Source organism: Hermetia illucens, chromosome 1 (assembly GCF_905115235.1).
Source record: "Hermetia illucens chromosome 1, iHerIll2.2.curated.20191125, whole genome shotgun sequence".
NCBI classification, from domain to species: domain Eukaryota; kingdom Metazoa; phylum Arthropoda; class Insecta; order Diptera; family Stratiomyidae; genus Hermetia; species Hermetia illucens.
The window spans coordinates 59833217-59855864 of NC_051849.1; the positions used below are offsets into that span (position 1 = coordinate 59833217).

The window sequence follows — 22648 nt, forward strand, 5'->3', positions numbered from 1 at the left end:
TAAAAACAGTCTCTACTATGTTTCGCAAAGTTAATTAAAGTAAATATCCACACCTATGAATGTAATTTCATACCTCGCCGTACATAGGAAAACCTACTCCGGTTCATTAGGATGTTTTTGGGGCATGGGTTTTAGAAATATACTGGTAAACAAGGAAGAGACACTTAATTCAATATATTTATAACATTGTTTATACCACGCCGTAAAGGATATGATAAAAACGATTGCAACCAATTTTTTATACAGCCTATTGATAAAATCAGAAACAGTAAAACATTCCATTCATATTTAAAAACAAGTTAAATAATTCAGGAAAACAAAGGCTCTAACTTTGCTACAAGCATCAATCGTTTGGAAAAAAGAACTGGAAAATGCCCTTTTCAAATACCTTATACGGTGTACCAGACAATTCATTCTTTTCCGTCTGTTTGGACTTCTATTTGAAAACGCACGGAATCGTTACATCAGAAAATTATCGCTTGATTATTCATGAAGATGATACTTACTCTGTAGCTTAACATCAACCCAGTTTTATTTATCATCAGGAATGGGCAGTATATGGTCAACATAAGGCTTCCTCCACGATTTTCAAATCTGAAAAAAAAAATCCATAATAATTTAGTAAAGTTTCAAATGGGGCAGAGTCATGACGAAAGCAATATAAATCATAGAACTCAACGAAAACATCGTCGATTTGGCCGACATTTACGAATTTCTATTGGTCAGTACATAGTTGGCTCATCTTCCTACATTTTATAGTGGCGAGAGTGAGACACAAATCGACTATATTCTAATTGACATTGAGATGGTGCTTCGGGTATAAAGGTTTTGTGTTCATCTTATGTGTAAAACTTTCTACGATCATTTTTCCATTCATATATGGCTAAACATCCAAAATATTCCTTCATATTTTTTTCAAACTACAAGATATACGTAAAGACGTAGATATTATGCTCACTCTAAACAAACAAAACTTGCTTATTACCGAATATTGTACTTATTCATGCACGTATATAAATTGGTCGTACACATATTCCCGATTAACATGATTAAAAAACTAAAACGAAATGTTTCCCTGCGATCCCCATTGATATGAGCTCACTTTGTTATAGTTAGTATTGACGAATTGATGTTATCATGACGTCATACACGTTATAGACTGCACGAAGTTCACATAAAATGCCTTATATTATCTCTTATGCTTATGTCACATTTTGTACTCACACTTTTTGGGGGTCATATTTTGAACCCTCCCCTATATTTCACTCGATATCAAATATGGGATCAGTTTTTAAAAGTACTAATTGAGTCCTTTTATTTGATATCCCACACGACCACATTCTGTGAAAAAATGGTACACCCTCTTTCGCATGTATGGGGACCCTTTCTTAAACTTCGTGTCCGGATAGCTGAGTGGTTAGAGCACAATGTTATCGTACGGAAGATCGTGATTAAAATCTCACTGGTGGCAGTGGGACTTGTATCGTGATTTGATGTCGGATACCAGTTGACTCAGCTGTGAATGAGTACCTGAGTCAAATCAGGGTAATAATCTCGGGCGAGCGCAATGCTGGCCACATGCCTCCTTGCCGGTACATTACAAGTACTGTAATCCTGTAGTATATCGTTACCGTCTTGAATGAAGTGTTCTCACACTTCAAGGCTCTGACCCAATTGGATTTTTGTGCCAACGATTATTATTATCATTATTTTTAAACTCAACAGAAAATGGCACCACTTGCTATGTGTAAAGGGATTCACAGACCACATGTTCTCACCGAATTTCGTGACAATCGGTCCAGCCATTTTCGAATAAATTGGATATGACAGACAGCCAAACAGACAGACATGGAATCGATTCTAATAAGGTTTTGTGTGAAACGAAACCTTAATAAACTAGTCGGGAAACCGGAAGCTCGACGTTTCAGGTATGAAAGGCTTCGTTTGTTTCTTCTGTGAGAATATTTGAGTGCAAAACTATCTTATTTGTACGTAGCCCGTTATATATATGCATTTAGCATGTCATACCACTCACTTTAGTGTTACATTGATATTTAGTTGAAGTAAATTTACACGGTAAAGTAAACTTCGAGCTACTGCAACTTTGTTAGTAATAGCATGATATTATTGTATATTACTAAACTAATACATTTTTATAACTCTAGGATAAATTTAAGGGAGATTTTACGCAATTTCCCCAAAAAGATGGTAATATGCTATTATTAATTTAATTTGAGCAGATATCGATATGGAGGGTATTTTGAGGCCTGGAAACCGTAAAGAGGCTTAATGTTTTTTTTTTCAGATTTTTCAGTTGGGTAGTTTCTGAGAATGAGTCCGTTAAAGAAATCATCACTTTCGACCCCTCCTCCTTCCTTGAATCCCATGTCAAAACTAAGAGCGGCATCGAAAAATACTGACCCTATATTCAGTGAAAAAATTTTTACACAACCCTTTTGTATGTATGAGCCCCCATCCCCTAACCTCAACGTAGAAAGATGTCATTCACTGTATTTCTGGGCGTTCACAGCTGCCAACTTCTCACTAAATTTCGTTAGGCAAAACCTCTAAAACGTATCCGGTTGTTGTTTTTATGCGCAGAGTTGTATTTGATGTTGAAATTGCCCTTTTTTAGGACTTGATCCAACTTCTGCGTTTTTGACCAAATCATGAATCCGATGAAGAAAGCGTAAATGTAGTTTTGTTTAGAACGCATGTAGTTATGGCCCGAACTAGAATAACGGGATCGATTGAAAAGTGGAATTTTGGCAGCTTTTAAAAAAATAAATTTCAAAATCGCCCTATTTTTTTTAACTAAAGCATTTTTTTTTTAATTAAAACATCGGAAAAAAGCGTTCAAAGGGTAGGATAGATCTCAGGGCAAAACGTGGATTGGTACCTACGATGGAGCATATAACCTGGGAAACGCCTGCTGAACCAACACCAAAAGCTCTACTACCAAACCATAACTCCACCTTTACGTGGTTCTCTCTTAATGAAAAACTGCAGCCGGAACATGAAGACGAGTCCCCCGCGCCTAAAAACGGGACAAATTGTACCAACTGGTCCTCCAGATTGGGGGTTGGATAGGGCTGACAACCCTACACCGGAAGCCAACGTTTCGAAGCCACAGAAGGAGCCTCGGACAGGATGGAATTTAAAACGACAAACCCGGCAACGATAATGGAATAACGACTTGCATATTTACTCATAGAACGTGCGCTGCCTGTACAGACCGAATGCTGCTCAGCAGCTAGCCGATATCTTGTCCCAATACAAAACTAACAGCGTTGCAAGAGATGCGATGGACAGGTCTCCTGGAGAAGAACCATTACATCATATATTACAGTGACCATCCAGTAAAAAGTCAGCCAAAAAATGACACCTGCTATTATCGACTTTGAAAATATAAGCGAACGGCTATGCACTCTGCGTTTGCAAGGCAAATTTAGAAATATAAGCCTCATAAACGTTCACGCCCCTTCAGAGGAGACTGCAGAGCCGGAGAAGGATACCATCTACGAGACAGTCGAAGCCTGCCCCAAGTATGACAGCAAAATCAAACTTGGAGATTTTAACAGTCAAGTAGGAACGGAGTCCGTAGTCAGGCGATAAGTCTGCTCCACGAAATGGTTGTTGGAAGTACCTGGTTTGCGCGAAAAGCTGTCCACAAACATGAATGTCAGAATATATAAGGGGGCCAATATAGACTGATATTCACTCACTATCTCGTTCGCATAGTGCTCCGGGTACGAATTACAACACCGCCTACAATCCCCTCTGACAATCAAGTAAAAGTGAATACTGAAGCCATTCGCAACACAGCCCTCCGAAACACCTGCCACACTATCCGCAGCTAACAACAGCAGATGAAGCATCAACAAATGATCTTCACAACCTCCTGAAGAACGTTATCATTGATATGGCCACAAAGATACTTGGCCCCAGTCGCAAAAAAAGTCGGAAAGGCTGGTTTGACGATGAATGTAAGCTAGCAACGGAACGGAAGAATGCCGCATACCGAGTAATGTTGCATTCTCAAAGCACGCGGGCACGCGTAGAGATTTATCACGAACTCCGTCGAGCGGAGAAGCGACTTCACACACGGGAAAAGGAAGCCTGGGAGAACCAACAAGCCTGTGAACTCGAAAAGTACAGGGAGCAACCGCACCAGGCGTTTACCAACAAGTCAGCAAGATGAAGCCTTATACACCTCGATGCTCATCCTGCCGAGACAAAGAGGAAAATCTGATTTCCGGTAGAATGGGCATATTGGAGTGTTGAGTTGAATATTTTGATGAACTGCTCAACAACCAAAATATCGGCGACTTGGAGGTCCCACATCTGAAGACGACGGACAAATGCTGCTGCCAAGAAGTATAGAAGAAAGATTCCGTGCAATCCATCGGCTTAAAAACCATAAGTCGCCAGGAGCCGATGGAATTACAGCCGAATTGGTTAAATATGGAGGCGACCAACTACACCAAGCAGTTCATCAACTAGTGCGCAAGGTGTGGGGCAGCGAATCATCAGCCTGACGATTGGCAAAGAGGCATTATAAAAGTATTACGTTGTTCAGTATCATCTATAAGATATTCTCAGCTATCTTGCTAGGCCAAATAACACCATACGCGCAGAACATCATTCGTCCATACCAAAGAAGCTTCACTCCAGGCAAATCAGCAACAGATCCGATTTTCTCTCTGCGGCAAGCGATGGAAAAACTGTTGGAATATGGACATCAGTTGCACCATCTCTTCACAGACTTTAAAGCCGCCCATGACAGCATAGCCAGGGTAAAATTATATACGGCCATGAAAGAATTCGGTGCCCCAACGAAATTAATAGGCTAACCCCGACCAATGTGCGAGGCCCGATCAAAGCAGCAGGATCACTCTCGAGACCTTTCAACAACAACGATCTAAGACAAGGGGATGCCCTATCATGCGTTCTCTTCAACCTGGCCCTTGAGAAAGTGCAGATCCACTTTAAGTCGATATTGACATTATGGGAAGGAAACCCCGAGATGAATAGTCTACCTTCATTCAGATCGAGCAGACGGCGCGAGATCTCGGGCTGCACATTAACGAAGACAAGACAAAGTACATGGTGGCAACGTCAGCGCCAAAAACCGAAGAACGAACAACATCAAATCGCACTGGTCAAACGAAAACAAGAAAGATAAGAGACTACAACTTTGAGACCGTCTCCTATCTAGGGTCGAAAACTGTAATCGATAACAGCTATGACGATGAAATCCGCGCACGGTTGTTGGCAGCTAATAGAGCCTATTTCAGCTTACAAAAACTGTTTCGTTCGAAACGTCTCACCATAGGGTCAAAGCTCTTACCGGAAAAATACTCTGCGAAATCCATAGCTTTGGCAATTTGATTTACTTTCGTAATAACTTGGGTACATAGTTAATGGTGCAATTATACAAATCTGTTGGTAAAAATAATCGCGATGGGGCTCTTCGAGAAAACAATGATATCGATCATTGGAGTTAACTTGGCGTATAATGGGTAGATGAAGAAAGGGTCCTTACAATGGACTGACCATCTCAGTCACGAGATTCCAATCCAATACAAAATATTTGTAATTTGAAAATTACTACTAAGTACTCAGATTGAAAGTAATTTTACAGCCACTCTCATCAAAGTATGCGGAAAAATTTGCCGCAAATTATATTTCATGGGCAGACATGGCAAAGCTTAATATTTCCGGAAATTAAAAAGAAAAATTGATGTAAAAAGCAATTGTCCTATTCGCGCCCCTGACTTCCTAAGAAACATGTACTTTTCAATTATTCTGAGCCAAGAAGTCCTCGCTTTGTCTTGTAAGTTCAAGCGATATTATCTACTTCGGCAGCGCGCTCAAGTGAAGTAAAGCCGCCAGACTGTTCCTTGCAGTTTTTGCACAGTTGCTATATCCATTTTTGTCTGAAATTATTAGTTTCCTGTGGATACCAAATCAACACCTTCCGGATCATTGTGGAGCTGTAGGCAGAGAATTCATCTCAAGCGCTCTAAGTAGGAGGAGCATTCCAGAGAAACTAATAGCTAATATCAAAACGACATATGACAATGCAAAATGTTAGGTGCTGCGTCGAGGTAACATCTCAGAGAAATTTACAATGGACCATTTCACCAGTAATCGAACACATTTACTCTACTGATGACATATACTTGTTCCGTCAGCGAGTCATGGATCTCGATCAAACGATGTCGAGCAGTTTTTGTATCTAGGCAGCAGCGTTGCTTTGTTGACAGTAAAAACAACGGCTCTGGAAAATATCCCATTCTAAATAGCTACTACTTATTATTAGTATTTCTATTGCTTGGAAGCTACTACTGATTCTATTCTCCAAAATCTAAAACAAATGATAATGCCTTTGAGATGCTAAATGTTACGCTCTCTTTCAATGTCCGCCAAATCTTATCAGATGCACCCATGTGACTTTGCGATATTGTTTATATTTGATGATATTGCGATTCCATTTTTATCCGTATTATAATTAATAATGATTCATGATTTTTTTAAGCATAAAATACATCTAGATGAAAAAGTGTAATTTATGTATTTACTTACTTCACACCTAATTCGATATCCATTTTATCAACGGAATCGTAAGATGTAAATCGCCACACTGCAAATTCATCGTGATCTTCAGAAATTTCTGTTGTGCAGGACCAATCCTTTTCTAAGTATTGAATAAGCTGTAAAAAGAGACAATTTAGATAAGTGGATTCAATAATTAACGGTTGAGCCCTTACTCTCACGACAATATAACTGCTTGCGTGTCCTTCGCCACTGCTACTCTTCAATTTGAATGTAGGTAGATGAAGTGAATCACCAGAGCTAACAGTTTTCTCGCCATAATCTAAAAATTCTTCTCTTACAACAGATCGGCTGGAAGCATCCACAATTTCAACTGCTTTTTCTAATCCATCCTGCCCAACACTGCACCCGGCTACAGAAACTTTCATATCAATGGGCAATGCGTTACGAAGATACAACGGTGGTTTCAAATGAATTATATACACGGCACTCAGCAGAGTATTCTTCGAGGTATTTTCATGGAATATTTCCTGCTTTTCACGAATGCCAGTAATGTAAAGAGATTCAAAAGTTTCAACTGGATCACATTGTAGACTTTTTGTATAATTCAAATCGCTTGGACATTCTTTCCAGTTAAATCCTTGCACTGAGCTTTTATAGCCCTACACATTTCAAATATCAAGTTAGTATATTATATCCTGGAAAAATTTCAAATTGCATACCGGAAATGAGAAGTGTAAGTCTTTTATAGGTGCATAAATCGCATGAAGAGGAACATTAAACAATTCGCCTGGTTGCACCTCGCCAACAAATACCGGCTTATCATGGCTGATTCGATATATTGTTACTGGTATCGTGAAATGGTTGTATACTTTCACCACCCCATGAACAGTTACAACCGTCGAGCCGTATTCCAATTTAATGGACGACACAATGCCCCACGGATCTTGTTGGACATCACGATATAGAGGGAAATATCGCTCGTCTGCTCTATTAATTGGCAAGGCAACTTCTTTACTTATTTTACCAATCTGCCAAGCAAAAGTACAGTTAGAATTATGACAAAATAATAATTACTCCAATTTGGATTTGAAACAATAATGCTTATTAATAACTTTTAGCACTCGTACCTGAACATACAGAAGGTCGTCATCGACTTGTGCATTCGCACTTAGAATGCTGACGTGCGACATTACATCCGAGCGGGCTTTTGCAATTTTCGTTTTCATGAAAACTTTACCGCCTGGCGAAACTGTACATGACGTCACATTATCTAAAGCCACCGGTTGACTTTCAGCTGTTTGGAAAACTAAAGCATTATTTATAGTTTTCGGTTTCGAACTTGGCAAATGACATTCGTGAAGAGTGAATGGTCCTTTTGTAAAATCTATCGATATATCGAATCCAGTGTCATTTTGAAGTATATAAGGGGCAGAAAATTCAGGCTTGACAAGTCCCTTTTTATCAATAGCTTCTGAAAACGCTTGCCCCAGTGTTTTCAATACTTCTATGGCAGTTTTTGTTACTGTTAATTCCAATGTATCATCTGAGCGGACACTTATTTCCATCATAGACTGATCTGATTCTGAGGAGTCATCTGGTTTCTTTGAGTCCATTTTCACATTCAGCGACAATTCCCATGGTCCGTATGAGGTTAATCCATTCTGTAACTTCCTTTCGTTTTCTTCAATTAGTGGTTCCCAAACTGCAAGGGCGCTATTGTAATACGCCATAGACATTGTCAGGAAGCCTGTAACCCTCATCTGGAAGAAATATAGTGGATATTTGAAAAACATTTAGCAAATATTTGGCTTGACATTACTTGTTGACTCCAGTCATTTACGTGGGCGTTCATTTTTGTATCAAGCATGAGCATGGGTGAGGTATAATAACCTACGCCAGTTTCGATTACTAGGAGAATCAATGGAATTTCGATAATACATTCTTCAGGTTTATGAGGAGCATCATCCCTTTGAATATTAGCCACGTCGACACCCTCCTCTGAAAATTACGATAGAATAATTTTCGGAACATCTTCACTGTAAATTATTACTTATTTTCATGAACCAGAATTCGTCCTCTTTGTAATCTTTTACACCCCACAAATCATTATGCTCTGGATGTTCGACTACAGCCTCACCAATAGCTTCAGCAGGACTGGTGACGGTAGATAAAGCCTTGTTGATTAATTCAATTGTTGCTGAAAGATTGAAAAATTCACACATTTCATTCGTTTACCATGAACTCCTAGAATTTTGTAGTCCTTTACTATAGGTTCGATATAAATCCTGGAATAATTCCAATTTAAATTTTCCAGACCAGAAAAATACCTGGAGAAATGTTTATAACAATGTCAGTGAACTTAATGTGGATATTAAGTCCGTGTCCTTCTGGTGTAGATCCACGTAAGCTTATTGTGCATGGGTGAATTATATAATGCTTTGTATTTTCCCGTTGATCAATATGGAAAGAGCACATGTACATCTTCAAATCTTTGATTTCACCAAAAATTATCTGCTTTTCACCTATCATACGAACTTTCAAATTTACTTCACTCTGAAAAATAAAATCGACTTTATAAAGACAAAGAAACTAAATTATAAAATTACATTGAAGATAATGGCGTATGTGTCCAAATCAACCATATTTTCAACTAAAATGATATCGGGCTCTTCAAGATGCAAAACTAGATGAACACGTTTGTTTGGATCCACTGGAGTCGCCGCCTGAGCAGGGGCTGGGCCCTCTACAAAAAGACCATATGAAAAATGTATTTTTTATTATACAAATGTCAGTTACTTTTCGCAACAGGTGCTGATGTTCCCTGCACTGCAGCTTGAGTAACATTTGGATTGTGGGCATCATCGGGCATTTTGAAGAAATCGGCCACTTGTGTCAAGAAAGCAATAGATATAATGAGGTCAAACCCACAAATTCGAACCTCAGCTGAAAAAAAATATGAATGGTTTTTAAGTACTTAAGATAGGTACGGCAGTTATTTACCAAAAGTGTCGTTGTCTTTTATGCTAGCAGTTATATCCAGCATTGGCCGCTTTGTTCCACAATCATCTTCATCTTCTTTAATCGGTGCATTTTTTTTCTTGTGACGTAAGAACCTAACCGGAAAAAAACATTATTGGGAGTCGTGGAAGTTGATTAAATTTGTCTTTTACTTTTTAATTATGCTATCAGAATTCGGACGAATATCAACCAACTGAATATCGCACAGGACAATAGCTGCACTTAATGTTCCATCTGCTAATTTCTGTCCTTTCAGCGAGAACACATAGAACCCAAGAGATGCCAGTCCTTCGTTGGACGCTGAATTATTTTACAAACAACAACTGTAAGATTCACGTATAAGCAAAAATTTCAATATTTTTACCATTTATTAAATTAGCTTTGATTCCGTCAACTTGGAAGTTGAACTTGAGTTGGACATCCATTTTCTTGTTATCGTTCGCAGTAGTTGGCTTTTCAATTGGAGATGCCTCTTTTTTTACTGGTTTTTTGGCTGGTGCTGAAAAAAATCATTGTAAGTTCCGAGTTTTTGCTGCTGTTGGAAGTATTAATGATAAATATTGCAAGTTTGCTAGCCAGGGCAACTTGACCACACATGCATTAAAAACAGTAATTTTGAAACAAGTTAAAATTAAGAATGTAACTAACTAGGCATTGTAGTAAAAGTTCTATCATATTTGACTTTTTTTATTTATGTAGTGGCTTCGAATTGTATTCCAATTATTTTTGAAGCTCACAAATAGAAACTTCCGGACAACATACTATGCATCCATACAAAAAAATAAAAATGGCAAGTTATCACAGCCCCGGAACTCAAAACACAAAAATTCGAGATTGGCGCGGCCCAATAATATTCGGTAAAATGGGAACGATGCACGAGGATCAAAGCAAAGAATTCCTCAACATGAGTAATGGAGGTAATACAGTAGAGTAGTAAAAATGCCTCCCTTGAGATCCGTAAGCTATTGATTTTTCACCGAAAGAACGATATATCGGATGATGAGAACGGTCGATTATTGAATTTATCAAAAAACACCGTAAATAACATTTATCGTTGATACCCACATGAACATTGGATCCATAGCATTTTGCACAAAGGCAATCCGCAGATATTGGACGCTCATGGCCTACTATTTATTAGGTGACAATCAGCTGCTGTACAAAACCAAGTGCTGGGAAACTGGTTTCGGCTGATACAGGTTACTCAAAAAGATGGTTTACTATTCAAGAACCGCTCGGCGCAAACCGAAGAAAAAAATCTGTACGCCAGAAAATACCTATATACGGAAGAGAGGCTCTGCAATGAAGTGCAATGCGCCTTTGAAACATGGAGGAAGTGTGCACGTTTGGGCGAGTTTCGTAGCTAGTGACGTCGGGAATTCACATTATATTGAAGGAACCATGATTGCCACATCATATATTAAGCTCTTAAAACAAAATTTACACCACCGTACAGAGAAAGTAAGGCTACATGGGACGTTCCGTTTGTATCAGGATGCTGACACACAATTATGGTTGTCGCTCGGTCCTGTCAGTCCCGCCACAGTTGCCGGACTCGAACTCTATAGAGGACCTGGGATTTCTTGGACGGCAAACTGCATCAACAATCCATTATCGTCCGCACTCAGTTGAAAGTGCGTTTACAGGAGGAATAAGGCAAAATTCAAGTGGATTACTGTCGCAGTTTGGTTTATTCGGTGCAGCATCAATTGACAAGTGTGTTTCGAGCGATAGGTTTGCATACGAAGTACTGATGTATTCGTTTTTGCCCACTGACGAATATTACTTTAGCGCACCAAATTACGAATAAAGTTTCATTTCCTTCTATTTGTTGCTTTCATTTCCTTTGTAATGCTGTGACCGATTGTTCCTGTGGCTGACTGTACGTTGCAATATATATCCAAAGAATATATATAAATAAAATTAAAATACAAATCAAAAGGCTGTCCCACTATTTCAAGAGATAGCCGCTATTATAATTGGAGAAATGGAAGGCTTGTCACAACACACACATATTGATAATCAATTTTACAAGATAAGAAGGCAATACATAAATTAAGGAAAGAACTAGGTATTGCACCTTATACTGCAAATTTTCTTTTTATTTTTCTTCCGCATACAATTGTTTCGGAGACCACGTGCCTCCTTCATCAGTGCTAGTACCTAGTTAATAAATTAGAATTAAGGCCCTTGACCATTTCGTGATTTTGCTCTGCATGTTAGATTTTCCAAATGCATTAGTTCGTGATTCTATTTGAATTTACTGCTCATTTCAATTCGATCCGTCTTTCTGATGTGAAATACTACAGTGTGCGTATTTATACCAGACAGTGATATTTTATTATTTGATCGATTACTCCGTTTGTAACCGGTGAAAAAGTGAGTATCACTGCAGCATCAACTCATCCCATTAACGATTAATAATGGTATTTGAAAACATGTGATCGCAGCATCATGTATTGTTGCACACGTCATTTGTTTGCATACGGTTCGGGGTGTAGTGGGAGAATATTATACCGAACAAAGGGTAAATTTTCTATAACATAATATCTTTGACTTTTTTGTATTAAAAGTTGGTGAGTGAAAAACATTGAAAGATTTATCTATTTTCTATGTTGGTCCTGATCTAAACTCCATACAAAACTATGGGTAACCTTATGTAAAAGGATTCATGCTGGAGGGTGTAAGAATGAGACTCAATCTAAAATATACTTCTCAAGGCTCTAGTTAATTCAATAAACGACATGAAATGGCAAATATTATAAAGCAAATCGGAATTCCGGAAGCTCAGCGCTTCAGGTAAAAGGTTTTGTGTTCATCTTATGCGAGCAACTCTCTATGCACGTTTTTCATTCGTACATATGCAGCTAAGAATACAAAATATTCCTTCATATTTTTCTAAACTCTATGATACACATATGTACATACATATAAACGACATAAATACTGTGTTCATCCTAAATAAATAAACATTTTCTATTACCCCATTGATAAATTGATCGAACACATCTTCACGCATTTCCGCTTTACTCCGTGCATAAAAGCACGTACGTAAATTAAAAACCGCTGGTAACCAGGTACACATGTCTATTATATTGGTTACTACATGCACATGTCTCCCAATAGTAATTGACTCTGATATGCAAATAACTAAAAAAGCTAAAAAAGGAAAACTAAAATGTCGCCATTCATATAAGTTCACTTTCTATAATGATGACGTTATACACGTCTTAGGCTGCAATAAATTTACCTGAAATGTGAATTTTTGATCTTCTATAATTTTTGTTAACAATAGTTGCCTTCAAACTTTGCAAATGCCTTATGTTATCGCTTATGCTTATGTCAGATTTTGTGCTTCTAGGGAGTTTTCTGCCTAAATTTCTAAAATATATCAATATACTATTATTAACTTTATTTATGCAGATTTCGGAACGGGATGTATTTTGAGGACTATATTTCATTTAAGTTTTTTACACAAAATCTTAAAAAGGGCTGGATAGGTTCTAAGAAGGAGACCTGTTTTACTTTTTGGGGTACACATTTTGAGCCCCATCTCCCCTATATACTACACCCAATATCAGAAATAACACCAGTTTCACAAAACACTGTTTGAACCCTTTCATTTGATACCCCACACAACCATATTCTGCGAAAAAAAATTGACACTCTCCTTTCGCCTGTACGGGGATCCCCTTCAAACTTAACACATAATGGAGCCACTCCTAAAGGAGCACACAGACCACACGGTCTCACCAAATTTGGGGACAATCGGTTCAGCCGTTTCCTAGTAAATCGCTTGTGACAGACAGACACACGGACAGAGGGCCAGACAGAAAGACCGATAGACATTGAATTGATTTTAATAATGTTTTGTTTTCGACCGTGACTCTCAAACGGTAAGTGGTTTTTGAAGATGTTTACTTTGTGAAGTTATGACAATTGTGATTTTACGCGCCTCGATAATTGCTTCATTACATGATTTTAAATTGTGTGATTAATTTCCCAGTGTTGTTTACGATGCCGCGATCCAGGAGACCTAAATCTTTCACAATAAAGCCATAATGCAATTGTATTCCGCAATATTGCGAATCAATCTTCTGCAGGTAAAGTAAAACATATGGGAAGAGCACTTCATTAATATAATCCGATTTCGTGCTTAGAAACCCAAGAATAAAGAGAGCCATTACATCACAACGGTCCGGTTGACTATGGGAATTCGTCGAGCTTGTTCCACAGATGAACTTCGATACGCAAGAAGAAATGAGTCAATGTTGATTTAAATCCTATCTGCGGTTCGCAACCTTGAATTGGCCCAATAGAGGTTGTGGGCAAAAAATGCGATGCAGTAACGTTTCCTGGGGAAATGTCTGAATTGTGCTGTCTCAATGGCAAGGTGCAATTATTAATGATCCATTGATTCGATTGTTCAAAACCGCGTCCGACCGCACGCACAAGTGATGTTTACACAATTTTAAACTACAGTATTTGATTCAGCAAAGTTAACGCAAGCAACAAAGTTAACACAATGTTCAATATTTTTGTGGCCAGGCTAGTTAGTAAATCAGATTATATATAAAATAACAGGGGTCAAAACTTAATGAATATCGGATATTTCCCAACACATCATCAAATTGATGATATAGCTCAATGTCAATCTATATTGTGTTTATAGTAACCTAGGTTTCCTTTCAAATGTTCATGCAATGTCACTTTAATTACGAAAATGGAAAAAGTAAAATACAAAATACAGTCTCGGATTTTGAGTAATTCCTATTTTTACTAGGATTGAGTACGAATTCACATCAACCACTCAAATACTAATAATTTATCTGAAAATGACAAGTAATTTGGAGTAAGAAACGATTCCTATTAGATGCGTTTTTTTGTAAAAATGTATCCAAACTTTCCTGCCGGGAATTGGAAACCTTATAAGATACAAATGTAATCACGAAATGTAAAACACACGTAAAAATGAAAACATAGGGACACTAAACATTCAACGTAACAATAAATCACATTGTTCTTTAGGAGAAAACATACATCACTCCACATTAATAACAATCTACCACACCATTACCGCATTCTATTTATCATAAAATTTTACCTTGATCATGATCCTCACTATTGTGCACTTCCACTTCTGTAATAGTGGGTAGTTCATCCTCTTCTGTTCGTAAAATATTTCATAATATAAAAACATTAAAAGCAAGCGTATGAAATTTAAGCAAATGATATTCGGCCAGCTCCAGCCAAACATAACTAACGAAATTACATTGAAAAGAACGCATGAGCAAGTTTTTGTTTGTAAATGAACAGCTTTAAATTATACGAGATGCAATTACCTTTAGGAACTTGTGGAGGGACATAAACTTGCGGAAATTCATCTTGTCCTTCGGTGAGATTTTTCGACATAATTGACATTAAGAGAACATAATCGCCAACAAACAGGTTGAGCTGTTGATGCAATTGTCATTTATTTGGAACACACTTCAAATGTCGCGTACTTACTTCAATTGTGTGCAAACGCCCAGATACGTCTAATTCAGGATGTTCCTTATACCAACTTGCAGTTAGGTTACGATTCACGATAAGGGAAATCGATAGAGGATCCAAGATATTGATATTCGATCGTAAACCATAGTTGAGCACTAAAGAGGATCTGATTTAGATAGATTTTAATAAACATTGTAAAACCACTTTACTTGCTGATGGACTTCCTTGCAAATTTTCACCTTCAGACGAACCCTCATCACCGATCGTAACTTTAGACAGCTTCATATCTCTCAACTCCAGTTTTATCTCATCTAAAACCGCCGGACTTCTTTCATTCTAGAAATCTTAAATTAGAGCATTCATTTTTTTTATGTATTTATATATTACATTCGGAACATCGACTTCCGTGCTGACGTTCGTGATGCACAAATGACCCAAGTCAAGTGCAATCGCTCGTAAAGATTGTGAATCAACTGGTACAATTATAATAGGCGCTTTAATCTTTATATCGAATCGGATCCTGGTTGCTTTCGAATAAGCATCGACCATTGTATCCTTGGCGGCGCCTGCCGCTGCTGCACTCGCATCTGCGAGAGCCTGCTGAGCAGCTTGGAAATTGTTAAGGAAAGTCTAGGAAAAAAATGTATCATACATATTCTTTTGTGATATAATATTACGACTTACTAACACTGACGTAACAAACCAATTCAAGAATACAATCCGTACGCAACCCATGGTGACGGCTATTTTCATATCATCTGAATTATAGTTAGCAGTCTCGTCGAGATTAAATAAGACAACTTGAACATTTAAAGCGTTGTCACCAATGATTGATAAAATCTAGAAGCACACAAACAAAGTAAAAAGATAACTTTATTATGCACAATATATTTTCAAGATACTTACATTCTTGTGTATCGTTTCAGGATTCAAATCGGTAACAACAATATCTCGCAATGTTATCGCAAGTTCAGTGTACGATGATTTAATAACAACACCAGCCTTTAAACTTTTCACTTTGAGATGAGAAATTGGCCTCTTTCGGCACGTAATAATCACCGCAACTTGATCCATGTTTGCATTGACTTTGATCTTAATACTGTCAACAACTTTCGATCCTCGTCCCTCTAGAAAAAATTAAATGAAAATGTTCTGAGGGATTGCATTATTATTATCTTGCATTCTATTATACTATATTTAACAATCATTTGTTGACTTTCTACGATTTGCTAGACATTTTTTCCTCATGTTAGGCAAATTTTCAATAAAAGCTTCTAGATTAGATATGTTCAAAGAAAATACTATTTACCCAATGATCAAAGTGCCGGAAGTTTTCAATTTAAACGGCCACGCATGGTAGCACCGGTTACTCTTTTAAGGTGGTACTGCCTTAACTGATGTACAGGTAAATATTTTAGCGCCAATGCATCTTTAGTATCTGCCTGGCGTCTGTTTACATCAGTCAACTTTATACCTTTTGTCGCATTTTAATATGGATAATTTTGTTAAGCAAAGACTTTATTTGAAATTTTGTGTTTCTAATTAAATTGCATATACTGATGCTTAGAAACGTTGCAAAACGTCTTTGCAGAGTCTCCTCTGTCGAAAACTCCGGCACATGAGTGATATAAAAACTTTGAAAATGGCCGTATAGTCATAGAGGATTTGCCTCATTCCGGACGCCCATCCACGCCAAACGTGGAAGAAAAGTCAAAAAGTGAAAGAGTCTAAGAGAGATTGCTAGTGTATTGCACGTTTTTTATCTCGGCTCGTTCCAAAAGATCTGAACTTTGTTCAAAAACCACAACGAAAGACACGATTTCTGAAGCGAATAAAACCTTCATGACACGCATAATTACTGGTGACGAGATGTGGGTCTACGAGTTTAACATAAAGACAAAGCAACAATCGCTCGACTGTCAAGAAGACGAAAAAGCAGAGGGCGATGTGAGAACTAAAACCATCCCTGTGGCGACCTACTAGCGGTGCATGGACCATTGGAGGAAACGATAACACACGTGCGTTGCTTTAGATAAATGTTATTTTGAAGGTGCATGAACATTAAGAGTTTTTTATAAATTATCGGCATTTTGACCATAGGGTATAATTCGTGTGTTTCTATCAAGAAGACTATTCATTGGTAACGTATCCGTAATACCCTCCATCGAAAATTAAATTCCGCGAAGGCTTTAGTCAGGCTGAGCTATCAGATAACCGTGTTAATATTGTATCTATTTCAATATATTAAATATGTATATACCAAACGGGTCCCAACGTGTTGATATGGGCTCGAATAGTTTTGTGGACTCCATTACCAAAGGCAACAAAACTTGAGACATGTATTCTGCAATATAACCCCAGCTCCGCCAAAAAATGTCTACTCAATTCGTCCTCGTCATGATACCCGGGCAGAACACCAGTAGAACTGGTTTAGAGGGCGATGTTGAAACATCAAAGGTGTGGTTAGCTAGGGATTCTCGTTTTTTTTAGAAAAGTAACTTCAACATGTATTACAGTTGCCATGAGAGATTTTAACAAGTTTGTTGGTCGGCACAAAAATTAAATCCGCTTTTACCGGCAATAAATAAAAAGTTATGTACTCTGCGGGTGCGTGGCAATTTTCCTATTATAGATACACCAACCTTTATGCCATTACGTATGAATCTAACAACCCTCGGCGCCTACCATATGTATGACATCAGAGCTGTGTTTAAGGATTTCATCAGCGACACTGAAAAAACCATAGTCTTCTAGTTTGCATAGAAGAATAACCAGACGATTATGTGACATCTCCATACGGAATCATTCCCAATCTGGTTGATCACATGTTAATCGACGAATGCAATAACATATAAGCGTATGACATATTCAAAAGGAATTATTGGATGGAAAATTGATCTTATTTTGATTTTGGGAAAAATAATATATACTTACTACTGCTTGGAACTAATCGTTTGGTGGGTGCTCCAGGTTCCTCTTGAATAACATCTAAGGTAGTTTTAATAGCGTCCATAATGCTTTCACTTTCGCCTGCATCGCCTATACGATCTTTAGATTCTTCCTCCGATTTGAATGCTGCCATTTTTGTTTGGAAATCGGCCGCTAACTGAATTTTACACCAATTTAAAACCCACCTAGCATTCAATCATGAATTATAAAATGTGATACTTACCTTTAATAAATTTTGCAGACATTCCTGATGCAATGTCAGGACCAGTTTTGAAAAATTGAAATTAATCAATTGTTCAGTCGAATTGTATTTAGTAATAAATTCAGGTGATATTTTGTTGGCCTGAAAACAGCAAACTATTAATTAAAAAGAAATAGCCACTACATATGTAACTACGAACATTTGTATAATCAATTGCCAGCAGGTCCTCTGATTTTGCTGCGTACCTTGGGGAATCTATAATAGGCAATACGGTAATCTTATTGTCGAATTTGTCATAGTGGTCCATTTGGATTGCTCCTAGCCTAGAAGATATCAATCAAAATAAATGATGAAGTAAATAAAGTCTCGAGATATTATTACTTCACACTAGCCACCATCTCATAGGTTCTTTGTGCGACATTCGCCGCGAGTTTGACAATCTGCAACGATAAAATCTTATCGTAGTCTGACGATCCTGTAGGGGACAACATCGTATTATCAAAGTTATCTGTTGTAAATTCGTCCACAGGCGTTTTGTACTGATCCGAAGACGGTGTGTCTTTATCACTATCAGCTCTTGCTTTATAAATCGAAACTTTCAATTCTAAATAATTGATAGGAAAGTATTTATAATTCGTCTCAATTCAAATATCCACTGATTACCGGTAAGAACAAATTCTGCTTCCAAATCTGTATACTGAACAATTTCTTCAGCCAGGTCTGTGTTTGCAGCAGCCGCCTTCTTAGCCATTTTGGCTTTCTCTTGATCGAGGAATCGCATCAAAGAAACTGTGGATGCGGCTAAACTCTGGGTCTGTATAAAAGATATATTTCGATTAATATTCATGTCACTATTATCGTTGATCTTAGGACCTTCGTTAAATTTGATGTTTCTTCGGGTGCTTTTCCTTCGGGGAATGGTATACTAGTTACTACAGAAACAGCTTCTATTACACGATCATCGGTCACATTTATTCCGATTGAAGGAATTTCAACTGAAAATGTCAATATATATACCTTCAATCACAAATCTCTACCAACAAATCAGCTTATGTCTACATTGATTGTCAATTGTAATTTAATTATTTGTAATTTGTAATAACATACTCTTGACTTTAGTTTTCGGTAATCGCGGATCATCGCCCACTACACAAAGATCGGCTTGAATTATAACTTTTATCGGGCGCAACAAATGCATTTCCGATTTTTTTCCCTCGGTCAAAACGGCCATCCACTTCTCTTTCGGCTTTGCCATCAATATCTGAATTACGCAAAAACATAAGTGAATAACGAAAGCAATTCTTGAGAAGGGAAACTCACTTGAATATCATTTATTGTCAGAGAAAATTTATCATATGCCCTTTTCATCATTTCTTGTAAAATTTCCTCTTGTTGAGCACCTGCAGCATGCATTTCCTTGATATCTCTATCGCCATCATCGCGAGGAATAGTTTTGATATCTAATGACCCCAAACTTATAATAATTGCTGACGTGAAACCACTAAAAAAAATCATATATTATCGAGAAAATATTTCTGGAGTATGTTATTGTCAACCTAATATATACTCCTCCATAAGGTATAATGATTACATTTGGCATTAATGAAATGTGTACCATTAGTTTTGAATGCGACTCCACCATGTATTGGATACCAGTAGCAGAACGTTCTTTTATGTTCATGAGTCGTTCTGATGCAGCTCCCTCTAATCTGAAAATTCAAGCAAAATATTATATTTATTGTGTTTATAAAACTAAATTTTAACTGCATACTCCGACAAATTAACGGATTTTGGGCTAGTAAAGAATTCCGCAAGTTGAATTACAGTTTCAGCGTCGTAAACAATTTGCAATGGCCGGGCTTGTACTTGAACGCGTTGGTCACAAGACTGAAAAAACATGCTCTCGTGAGTTATGCAGACAAAAAAAATATATTCGAATATAACTCACTTTATCAAGTGGATTAGTTTCAAAGCTGATGGATAAAAGGTTATTTTGGTCTAATAGTTGTGATTCAATAATCGTTGGAATATGATTATCCTTCTTGAAACCAGTTACTTTGAGCTCTTTCATAGAGACATTCAACCTGAAATCAATAGCCATTTGATATTAAAATGTGTAGTTTGCTCCATTAAGCAATTGATCTTTTATAATATCAAAAAAATTTGCTCCTTACCCAATCGCACTGGCAGCTGGACGTTGTGTTATATCACAGGTGACAAGAGACAATTTCAGTCCTAGTATTGTTTTCTTCGTAGCACCAATCGACTCTGTACTTGGCGTCGCAGATTCCATTTCATCATGTATGCATACTTCAAAGGATGAAAGCAAAAAGCGCATTTTTATAGCTGCATAATGTGCCGGTAAATCTGAAGAAATGTCTCCCTCGTGGTAACCAATGGCTTGATAAAGCTTTTGCTTTTCTTCCGGTGTCATTGCCTCCTCAAATTGTTTGGCTGCAACGAACGTACGAATAACCGTTGTTGCTTTTCAAGAAAAATCATAAACTAACCTATATTATTTGCGGTCTCTGATTCATCCTTCTTGGAAGAGCCAAACCAACCACTAAACCAGCCACCTTGTCCCTGCTTTTGTTTTTCTTCTTCCTGTTTTATCTTTTCAACTTCTATGTTCACCTGCTCTCTTATAAGTATCAAGTTTAGAACGTCTAACTTTTCTTCACAAAGATTCACAGATTCAATCAAACTAGCAGCTGGTTTCTTCGCTAGGAGTTTTTGTTTGTATACCTTCAAGAAAATGAATATAGAATCTACATCTAAATTAAATTTACATCACTGAATATACATCAGCATATGTCCGGATTAGTTTACGGTGTTGATGCATATGTTCCCAGGACCATTCCAGTCTTCTCTTTCTAATTTTAGTTTCCAATACACATGTAATAGCAAATTTCCACCACTCTTTATAGTGACCTCGATAGGCTGTCAAGAAAGTCTTTTAGATTCGAAACGAAATTGATATCACTTTTCTTAACTTACGAATTCCGTATGGCCGGTACTTCCGATAAGGGGCACCTAACTGCATCCTATTGAATGAATCTCCCAATTTCAGAAGATCCTTTCAAAACAGAAAATAACTTGTGTGGATATACAAATTTGAAAAAAATTCCCTAAATATACCTGGTATTGCGATTTTCCTAATCCCAGATTAAGACGATCTACATCCAATCCTAAATCGATCTTTGGTATAACAAATGGCGGCGAGTCATATTCTGGGTTCATATTCAGTTGTAGCTTTGCCATGGACGAAATTGGCGCCAAAACTGAATAAAATCAAACAATAAATGAAAGATAAATTAACAACGGGTTTAAGTAGATACCATAGTTGAAATTCTCTGGAGTATGATCTTTTGTTGCGATTCTTTCCAAGAAAAGTTTCGGAAATTCACGGGAGTCAAAACGAGTGAAAAGCTGCGTTTTGGTGTTCATATAGATCGAAAGACTGTCCAGGTTGGCCACCTTAATTAAAATAATAAAAACACTCATCCAAACGGTCCTTATTAATTCAAAAAATCACACATTACCTTAAAGACTTTGCTTAATTGTTCAGTCATATAGCTTTCAATCCAATTTGAATCAGTTGTATAAATATTTAAACCATGCAGTGTTACTCCCACGCAGAACGGTGTATCGGCCGAATTTTTATCCTCGTATCTGATATGAACGTTGCTTATTTTAATTTGCAAATTGTTAACAATTTGTGCTGTCAGCTTTTCACTGAAACTCTTATCAGCCGGTGGTTTATCTGAAATGTTAAGCATTGTTGACGAAAATTGTAACGTTACACTTTTCCAATTCACCTTTTTCTCTTTCTTTTTTCTTAGCATCTTCCATCTTCTGCAGCTCAGATAATTTATTTTGCAAAGCATTTTTTGCCTCCTTCTCCGCATTATACACAACTTCATTATTCGGTGCAACCAAAATATATAAATCTTCTACTTGTGCTACGACTCTTTCACTATACAAATTTTTCCAAGGAATTTTCAATACCAATTTACCTAGAAGAAAATATGAATCAATGGTTGAATATGAAACTCTTTTTACTTTATTTTATTACCCAGATGACCATAAACAATTTGAATTGGTAAGTCAAGATCCTGAAAAGCATTTGCACGGAGCGCTAAGTTCGTAAGAACAACATCACCTAGGGAAGAAAGATAATGGATTTCGTATGTTACTATCTATATATATTTGAATAATTGGAATTTTTATAATATAAAGGGTAATTGCTTGGATATAAAATAACATATATATGATCTGAAAAAACACTTCAAAGTTAATCATTCCTGCAGACATCAATTCCACACATGAAATGGTTTTTACATAATAATAATAATCGTTGGCGCAACAATCCATATTGGATCAGTGCCTTCAAGTGTGGTAGAGCACTTCGTTCAAGACCGTAAC

The 22648-nt window shown here is 37.3% G+C and overlaps 1 protein-coding gene across 4 annotated transcripts in view; it reads right to left on the reverse strand.

Annotated features, from left to right (window-relative positions):
- Positions 1–22648, reverse strand: part of LOC119647907 (vacuolar protein sorting-associated protein 13) — a 68856-nt gene that overhangs the window by 12045 nt on the left and 34163 nt on the right. For 2 of the 4 annotated variants that reach the window (XM_038049220.1, XM_038049230.1), the window contains exons 2-42: positions 22299–22385; positions 22042–22239; positions 21766–21986; positions 21562–21700; positions 21362–21504; positions 21221–21299; positions 21027–21163; positions 20734–20968; positions 20398–20677; positions 20172–20307; positions 19995–20110; positions 19780–19932; positions 19544–19724; positions 19331–19484; positions 19097–19218; positions 18887–19037; positions 18605–18827; positions 18423–18546; positions 18245–18364; positions 18007–18178; positions 15979–16199; positions 15757–15912; positions 15460–15702; positions 15282–15408; positions 15088–15227; positions 14922–15033; positions 14684–14746; positions 9944–10078; positions 9732–9879; positions 9562–9674; positions 9358–9504; positions 9168–9304; positions 8889–9114; positions 8612–8758; positions 8381–8559; positions 7689–8321; positions 7281–7589; positions 6774–7220; positions 6589–6716; positions 507–594; positions 389–436 (exon numbers count right to left, since the gene is read on the reverse strand). In XM_038049220.1, the coding sequence (XP_037905148.1) occupies positions 389–436; positions 507–594; positions 6589–6716; positions 6774–7220; positions 7281–7589; positions 7689–8321; positions 8381–8559; positions 8612–8758; positions 8889–9114; positions 9168–9304; positions 9358–9504; positions 9562–9674; positions 9732–9879; positions 9944–10078; positions 14684–14746; positions 14922–15033; positions 15088–15227; positions 15282–15408; positions 15460–15702; positions 15757–15912; positions 15979–16199; positions 18007–18178; positions 18245–18364; positions 18423–18546; positions 18605–18827; positions 18887–19037; positions 19097–19218; positions 19331–19484; positions 19544–19724; positions 19780–19932; positions 19995–20110; positions 20172–20307; positions 20398–20677; positions 20734–20968; positions 21027–21163; positions 21221–21299; positions 21362–21504; positions 21562–21700; positions 21766–21986; positions 22042–22239; positions 22299–22385 (7118 nt within the window). The remainder of the gene's footprint in view (positions 1–388; positions 437–506; positions 595–6588; positions 6717–6773; positions 7221–7280; positions 7590–7688; positions 8322–8380; positions 8560–8611; positions 8759–8888; positions 9115–9167; positions 9305–9357; positions 9505–9561; positions 9675–9731; positions 9880–9943; positions 10079–14683; positions 14747–14921; positions 15034–15087; positions 15228–15281; positions 15409–15459; positions 15703–15756; positions 15913–15978; positions 16200–18006; positions 18179–18244; positions 18365–18422; positions 18547–18604; positions 18828–18886; positions 19038–19096; positions 19219–19330; positions 19485–19543; positions 19725–19779; positions 19933–19994; positions 20111–20171; positions 20308–20397; positions 20678–20733; positions 20969–21026; positions 21164–21220; positions 21300–21361; positions 21505–21561; positions 21701–21765; positions 21987–22041; positions 22240–22298; positions 22386–22648) is intronic. The other 2 variants (XM_038049246.1, XM_038049238.1) reach the window with 1 other exon arrangement.